Source organism: Contarinia nasturtii, unplaced genomic scaffold (genome assembly GCF_009176525.2).
Source record: "Contarinia nasturtii isolate CC-2019 unplaced genomic scaffold, AAFC_CNas_1.1 Cnas_scaffold_2731, whole genome shotgun sequence".
In the NCBI taxonomy this organism is placed as follows: Eukaryota; Metazoa; Arthropoda; class Insecta; order Diptera; family Cecidomyiidae; genus Contarinia; species Contarinia nasturtii.
Genome location: NW_022200048.1, coordinates 1 through 8,091, shown reverse-complemented (window position 1 = coordinate 8,091; position 8,091 = coordinate 1). Strand labels below are relative to the sequence as shown.

Here is an 8,091-nt window from a genome sequence, read left to right as displayed (position 1 = left end):
ACCATATTCGAATGCTTCGATGAATCCTTGCCTTTGGGCGGATTATAACTGGTGTTGATTTCAAGAGTGATGTGATCATCACCCAGCAGTTTAACACTTGGTTTCAGCGAAAATGCGGTTACGGTTTCCGGTGTATTGATGTTATAACGATATCCAACTTCCAATAATGCAAATCCTTTGCCACTCGCCTTTATGCGCACCGAATCGGCGTCTGGAGCCAACTGATTTGAAGGAATTGAAAAAATTTCAAATTTAATTTATTGCCAAAAAGCAGAAAATGACTGAAATAAAAAAAGATACAAACCTTTTGGGACTGAAGGGTCAATGCATTGTCTTTGTTGACATTGAAATTGATGGTATTTGGTGCTTCAATAGTAATTTTCATATCTGTGTCTTTGGTAGCAATTTTTGAAGCGAATTTGGCCAATGCTTCGATGCCTACAATTGTGTCTTGCGTTCCTTCGAATCCACCTATGTCATTACGTTGAGTCAATAACCATTTCAAAATCGGAAGGCATTCGTCTTCATCATTCAACATCAATGTCAGTAGTGCATATGAAGTTATTTCAACGCTTAGTGTTTTTGAATCGCGATACCAATCTTTGATTTCAATCGATTTATCCCACCATTTATAGTTCTCTGATTGTAAAATAGAAGAACATTTAGAATGCAAAACATGTAAAAAAAAAATTCAAGTGTAAAGTGATATTTACCGTTGGATTTAACCAGTTGCTTCAGAGCTACCAACACATCCTTCTTGGAATCATGACCAGCCAATTCCAAAGCATACGCCGATACAGCCAATGCGTATACATCTGAACAGTTCTTAATCGACTTGATTATATTGTCGATTGCTTTTTCGATTGTTTTCTCAAAATTATTGTTTGAACTCTAAAATGTAAGAAAAAAATGAGCAATATATTATTATTCCCAAGCTATACAGTAAATTATGTTGGGACACAAACCTTGTTCACCAAAAATGCTGTCAAAACATAGGCTGTTAGTGCAACACCATTGGAAGATCCAGCCTGCATTTCCTTATGGCAAATGCTTCCTTTCTCTGCAAAGCTACCGTCTTCAGATTGTGCTTCACTCAACCATTTCAGCGCCTCGTCAATAATATCATCTTGAATGGTAATGTGTTCAGCTGCTTGTCGGAAAGATCTGGCTACAAACGCTGTGAGCCACGTGCTGCCACTTTCATCCGAATCTCCAAAGGCGCTGAATGAACCGTCTTTGTGTTTGTAGCTCAATTCTCGTTGATATCCAATTTCCATATATTTTTTTGCTTTTGCTTCGATCTCGGCGTTTAGTTGGAGCGTGTTTTTTAGATAATTCAAAACAACAATGTTCGGCACCAAAACTAACATATTTTGTTCGCCACAGCCAAACGGCATGCGTATCAGTGATTGTAAGTTCTTGATGGTGCCACCAAGTAAATCGCCCACACAAGTGATTTCAATGCGCGTTGAATCGGGCAGTGCAGTTTTTGGAATTTCGATTGCCACATCGATTGGTTCGATTTGAGATTTTTCACGTAAATCCACAAATACGGCCTTATTCACGAATTGTGGCACACCCTCACACTCAACATTCAGTGTCTTGATCAGGCAATCACTTGCTGTTTCAGATATGGCTGACACTTTCAACGAAATCACACCAACTTTGGTCGGACGAATGGTGAAGAATGCGTTCATCGCATCATCAGAAAGAATGGTCAGTTTCTTTTTGCGAGATGTTTGTTTTCTAATTTCTGGATAGATTTTATCATCGACACTTGCATCCACAAACTCAAATTCATTGTGCTCATTTTCGAAAATGATTTCGGTTTCAATTTGATTTGGTAAATAATTGAAAATTGAGCACGGAACCGTTAGAACTTCACCACGCTTCACTGAAAATGGTAAATTAAGCGAAACATGGAAGGGCTGTTGAACACATAGTTCCGATGGTTTTTTCGTTAATGCCAAACCATTGATTGGACAGATTGAAAAACCGCTTAACACCCACGTTGTTAAAGAATCAGGAACTTTTCGCTTGAGATTTAGCGACCCATTGAAACTGAAATCGATGTTTATAAAGTATCACAAGTTAAATACTTTTGAAAAGCGCCAAAGCTTAGAAAAAATATTGCTAAATAAAAAATACCTTTTGTCCGTAATCGAATCCCAAACCCACGTTTCTGGAAAATCATTGCGAATAATTGGTTTCATGTGACTCTTTTCTATAAAATTTCCGTAACATTCCGCTCCGGCACTTACTGTAGCACTCATTGGCATATATTCATATATGTTTTGGGTCGGTTCAATCGTATTTGTAAGCGTGATTAGATTTGCTCTCTTTGAAAAGAAACACAAAAATATTTTTATTAATTAAATAAAGATAAACACAAGAAAGATAAAAAATATTGTCTGCTTACTTCAAAATCTTGCAATGCACCGGAATGAGGCCAATGTCTTGTTGAATTGTATCTTCGTCGTTTAACCTTTGAACGAGATATTTTCAATTCCTTCCAGATTTCATCATGTGTCAAATCATTTCCACCACGTAAAATCATTACACTCTTATCGATGCCAAGCAAACCGATATATGAATGTGGATTACTTTTTACATTAATATCAACGATTTCGCCAGGCTTAGCCGTATTTGCAACATCTAATTCAATGTAATTTTTTAAATCGTCGTGCAGGTCAAGTGTTACAGTGCTCGTGACAATTTCGCGATCTCTCACACAGTAAACGATAATTTGAGCCTGTGGTGCATAATCAAAAGTGGGCATGATTGTGAATCGATGTCTATATTCAGTGTCAACTGGGTCAGCCAAGAAAGATACGAAGGTATTCGTTTCGATGATTTTCCCATGACAAACGATCAGATAAGTATATGATGGAAGGGGATAGTGTGAGATGACCTCGATTTCGATTGATTTATTGATGGAGCAGCTAAGCAAATGATTCAAACAGAGAGGATATTCATCAATCGAAAACCACATTTTTAAATATTTCAACTTACTTTGGCGTTAAGACTTTCGCTTGCAAAGTAATGCGTGGAGCTACCGTGACTGATGTATCAACATGGAACATTCCCATATTTGTTTCTTGACCGCAATATTTCACCTAAATAGATATCAAAAATGTATGATTAAAGAAATGAAAAAAAAAATTAAAAGGAAGAAATGTGCGACGGAAAATTGATGTCTTTACCTTCAATGAAAATTCAATATCATTCTTACCAACATCCACCGTAAAATTAGCATCACCGCTCTCATCCAATTCATAAATGCTTTCTATTATATTTTTGTTCCACAACGTATTCAGGGGAAATTCATGAATTTGAATATGTTCTATGAACACTTTGATCTTTTTTTTCTTTGGATCGAGGAACGTGAGCGTCGTGCCATTATTTTTTCGCACAGAAATCTATACATTCAATACACGAAATTAAAAAAAAAACGATTTAAAAATATTAACATTTTAATTTGACATTAGCACATACCTTAATGTCGCAGGGAGCATCGCGTTGTGGTCGATTTTTAAGATTACTGGTGATTTTATAGGTATCCCTGTGGACTTTGATCGTTTTATCGGCTGTTTGTGTCAGTCCCGTTAGGCCTTCAGTCACTTCAACTTTGATTTTGTAATTTTTCACATCAGACCACTTTATGTCAAATTTCAATTCTTTTTTAATGTCAACCTCAATTGTTTCTTTGCCATCGATATTGAAAGATTTTTTCATCAAATAATTATCATCATCATTCGATTTCTTCTTTTTCGATTGTAATTCGAAAAAGCCAAAAGCTCTGTTCGGATCATCTTCGGTGATTATGACTGTAGCCAATCCTCTTAACGGTTTGCCATGAGTATATTTAGTCCGGATCACTGCACGAACCTTCTCATCTTCAACTGTAAAATTATCAGACGAATCAATAATTGCCTCAAATTTGGGCAAAACATATTCGGCCACTTCAATTACGGCTATTTTTATCTATAGAGATGGAGATCGAATGGTTTTATATGAGTTAAGCTTTTTCTAGAAGATTTACCTCATTTTTTATATTTAAAGTAAAGGTTAAAGAAACATAAAAGCAAATAATAACACTTCAGCGATACGGATTTCACTTGAAACAAAACCGAAGCAATCGGAACGTTCGAAAAATGGTCTGCAATGCGCTGTACTTTGTGCATAGCAGCAACGTTGTACACTCATACATTCAAAGCATCGATATTCACGTATACATAGCGTGAATGTATGTTCGCCATACAAACCATTTCGGAACGTTCCGCTTGTTCCATCCGAAATCGGTATGAGAAACAATGACAAACCGGTTTGCATCACTGCCTTTTAATTCATTTTATTGTTTATGTTGCTGATTCCTCTCATTGCATTCGTACCTTATTCGGCGAATAAGGAATCAAATCATTCGTTATGTGACTAAGACTAATTCGAGATTGGTACCACAAATGATTTTTTTTGTCCTTTAACTCCTTGTGGAGTTAAAGTATAGGGCCTCAGATAAGGATTTCCATCTTCAACGATTGCTGGCTGTTGTCTTAGCTTCGTTCCATGATTTCTGCGTCGACTAGCTCATTGTCAAAATGTCTATAAACTAATTTCTAAAAAAATCGAACTAACCTGATCGCCAACGGCAGCTGTAATTTTCCATTCACCGAAATTTGGTACGTCTGACAGTTGAAATTCGCCCGAAAATACACCATGCATTGTGTTCACGCCATTCCATTTTTTCATAATATTGCGGCAGGGATCCTTATTGCGTGAATGTAAATGTTAATTATCACAAATTACTTATAGATTTTTATTGCTATAACACAATGCTATTAATATGATTGAAATTTTCTTCAGGCAACAACGAACTCAAGGGATCTTGGTGCAATATATTCAGCCAAATATTAGTATCAGAAGCAACATGAATACGGCCGATTGTGTAGTCGCCTGTAGCATTATGCTTGTTACACATATCCGGAAGATATATTACTCTCATATGGCAAGTATTTTGGGTGTACTCCTCAATTTCAACTTTCGTAACAGACAGGCCAAACCGTGGCCGAGATGTCAAATCACAAATGTCATTAGTTGTCCCTATCAAAATCTGCTGTCAAGCACGTTATATATTAATTATTGTATTACATTTTGTTTGAGACTTATTTATTTAGAAATATATAAAAAGAATGTGAATGTGAACAAAAAAGATAAAAAATACAGCCGCTGAGTAATTGAATTATAATATTTATTTTATTACATAGTTCGTCACGATATTAATTTTTTATCTTTTTTATTCACATTTCACATTGTTTTTTTTATATTTATATAATAAATAAATCCCGTACAAAATTCAATACAATAACTGTCAAGTGTAGTTTTGTTAATAGGGATTGATAGTTTCTCGCGTGGTCCACCTGTCAAATCGCTGTCGTCGACTTGTTCGACGGATTTGTACTGGGTGTTTCGTAATATGTTTTTAACACTAGATATTTCGCAGTAAAAATTTCAGCCTGTTGAATTTTGAAAATTATAATCATTTTTGTGGCTATATCACGTCATTCTTATTCATTTTTGCCTTAGTTAATAATTGCTGTATCAACTGAATATTTTTTTTTTCGCAAACAGTCTTTATCACCATTTTCGTACATATACATTTTTTCTCATAGAATATATAGCTCGAAAGTGAAAATTCTAAAACTAATACACACTGAACACTTACATCGAATGAAATAATCAGTTCATTTTGATCGATTGTGGCTGCCTTTAGCTCTGAATTAAGAACCAATACTCGGAATTTGATGCAGTCATTTGGTTTGTAAATGGCTTTGTCCGTTTGAATGAGAATTGTATGTGTTTGAGTTTGAAGATCCAGCTCTACTTCGTGTCGCATAGTAACACCAGTAATACCTATCACAACGAGTTTACAGTCTGCTTCGGGTGACAGATCACCAATTGGAATCGAAACAATTTCGGTTGTTTTTGCTTTGATTGTAACATCACGATGAATTTTATAGCCATTTCTATCATTTCCATCTTCGATTGATACGCGGACCACAACTGGCTCATCAAAGTCACATTTTGTATCATGAATGCTTAAATTAAGAGCGTAATTCGAATTTCCACGAATCTTTTTCGATGCAATAATAGTGTAGTAATATTTTATAATTGCGATACGATCGTCGGGACAATTTTGAAACTTTCGTAGATCGCATGGCATCTGTTGATCATATCCACCAAACGTGAATTGTTTAGCCATTGTTCAGATATTTATTTTTCTCCCGGATTTTTATTTTAACTTCGACAACTTGAAAAACTTGAACACACCGGTGACCGGTCAACAATTCAATTCAACGTTACGCGTTATGATGAAATTGTTGTTATTTTAAGTCAAATTTCACTAAAATAAATTGATCGACAAAAATGTGATTTTTCTTTGTTTTTAAATAAAAATACATACAACGTAAATATAATGAATATTTTTCGTTTTAATAGTAAAATAATCGGCACCCAACACCCCTTTTTTGATTTAAACTGATCTATGTTTTGTTTCGTATTATATGTACTCTGCGTTAAATCGGCGACGCAACCAACGTTCTGTGTTGAAGATGAAATTATACTGAATGGATATTACGTCGCAATGAATGTTTTGTATTTTGGTATTTGGTATTTCAAAACATTATTCAATCACACTCATCCAAACAACGCACATGAATAAAATCTATGGACAACTTGTACGTGTTAAAATATATAGGAATATTGGTGTGAGTTGTATACGTGCAAGTTGTTTTTGAAGGAATATTTGAATGGGGTTATAAAAACTACTTCTCGAAAAATTGGTATTTGAAAACGAAACCTAAAAAAATTTCAATAAAAAGTGAACCAATTTTTTTTGTCCAATTGAAGTGAACCAAAAAATTTGGTTCAATAAAAGTGAACCAAAAAAATTCACTCGGTTTATTTTGTGTGAAATACGCTAAATCGAATGTTTTTTAGGTTCACTTTTATTGAACAAAATATTTTTGGTTCACTTCAATTGGACAAAAAAAATTGGTTCACTTTTCATTGAAAGTTTTTTTAGATTTCGTGTTTAAACATTTTTCGAGAAGTAGTTTTTATTCTACCCCATTCATTTGTAGTAAACCTTACAAAGTCATATCGCAGTTCACAATTTTTTTTCGCGAGTGCCGCTTAAATTATGTTGGTATATAAGAAGCGAAATAGAAGCATAAGCATAGAAGCGAAAGTTCACGAACACATTCACAATAAGATTTCAAATGTTCTTCTATTAATTTACGGCGATTTACGGTTACTTCGATCCAACCCTTAATAATGTTTATTTTCGGTGTTTGTTTGTTTGTTATAAGGAAGAAGCATAACTATTTTGGTTTGGTGGTTCTTTTATTGAAAGTGACAATTTAAACAAATAAAATCACAAAACGTATAACAATATATTATATTATATATTCTATAAAGACATTATTTTTTTTTAATTTTTAATGTTTAACATTTGTAAAAAGCATGAGCTGTAAGACATTATTGTCACACAAAAAATTAATTCTTTCTAAAAAAGAATTCCTAAATTGGTCTACTATTGTAGTTTTATTATGATTAATTAGTATTTGTGCGGTTTTTGAGATAAATTGAGGTAAATTTCATGTGATTCACACACCATCTTTATGCATCAACCTCCATCTTAACCGGCAAAGAGTAAAATTCACGCGCACTCAAAGCTGCAGAACAGAGAAAAAAATGAATCAATTTTAAACCACCACGATTCTTCAAAATCTATACAGACAAATGCTTACCATCATCATAATAATCGTAAACCAAAATGGAAGCTGGTTTTTGGTTCTCAACAATATGCTCTCGGAAGCCATCAATTTTAAATGTAACTGGTTCGGAGGAGAGATGATCAAAATAGAAAACGGCCACAGTGTCAGCGTTTTTCGTTTCGATGCGCTTGAGAATCGGTAGAGTTGACTTAAGTCTATTTAGCACTTCTGCATTGACAACGAAACCGCTTGGTAATTCTGCCTCTACTATTACCATATTCGAATGCTTCGATGAATCCTTGCCTTTGGGCGGATTATA

General features: G+C 34.5%; 2 protein-coding genes across 2 annotated transcripts; both read right to left on the bottom strand.

The window, feature by feature from the left end:
- Positions 1–31: 31 nt before the first annotated feature.
- Positions 32–6,256, bottom strand: LOC116348978 (ovostatin-like; the record flags this gene model as incomplete). Its single annotated transcript, XM_031780223.1, has 13 exons — positions 5,720–6,256; positions 4,633–4,764; positions 3,889–3,984; positions 3,496–3,657; positions 3,204–3,419; positions 3,013–3,116; positions 2,420–2,942; positions 2,149–2,339; positions 1,872–2,061; positions 966–1,805; positions 714–834; positions 305–639; positions 32–221 (listed from the first exon to the last, which is right to left on the bottom strand). Coding segments are annotated over exons 1-13 (3,637 nt in total), but the record flags the coding sequence as incomplete, so codon positions are not given.
- A 1,123-nt stretch (positions 6,257–7,379) lies between these two features.
- LOC116348977 (pregnancy zone protein-like) lies at positions 7,380–8,085 on the bottom strand. Its single transcript, XM_031780222.1, has 2 exons — positions 7,806–8,085; positions 7,380–7,730 (listed from the first exon to the last, which is right to left on the bottom strand). Exons 1-2 carry the CDS (start codon positions 8,047–8,049, stop codon positions 7,675–7,677), a joined length of 300 nt encoding a protein of 99 aa, XP_031636082.1. The 5' UTR covers positions 8,050–8,085; the 3' UTR covers positions 7,380–7,674.
- Positions 8,086–8,091: the final 6 nt, after the last annotated feature.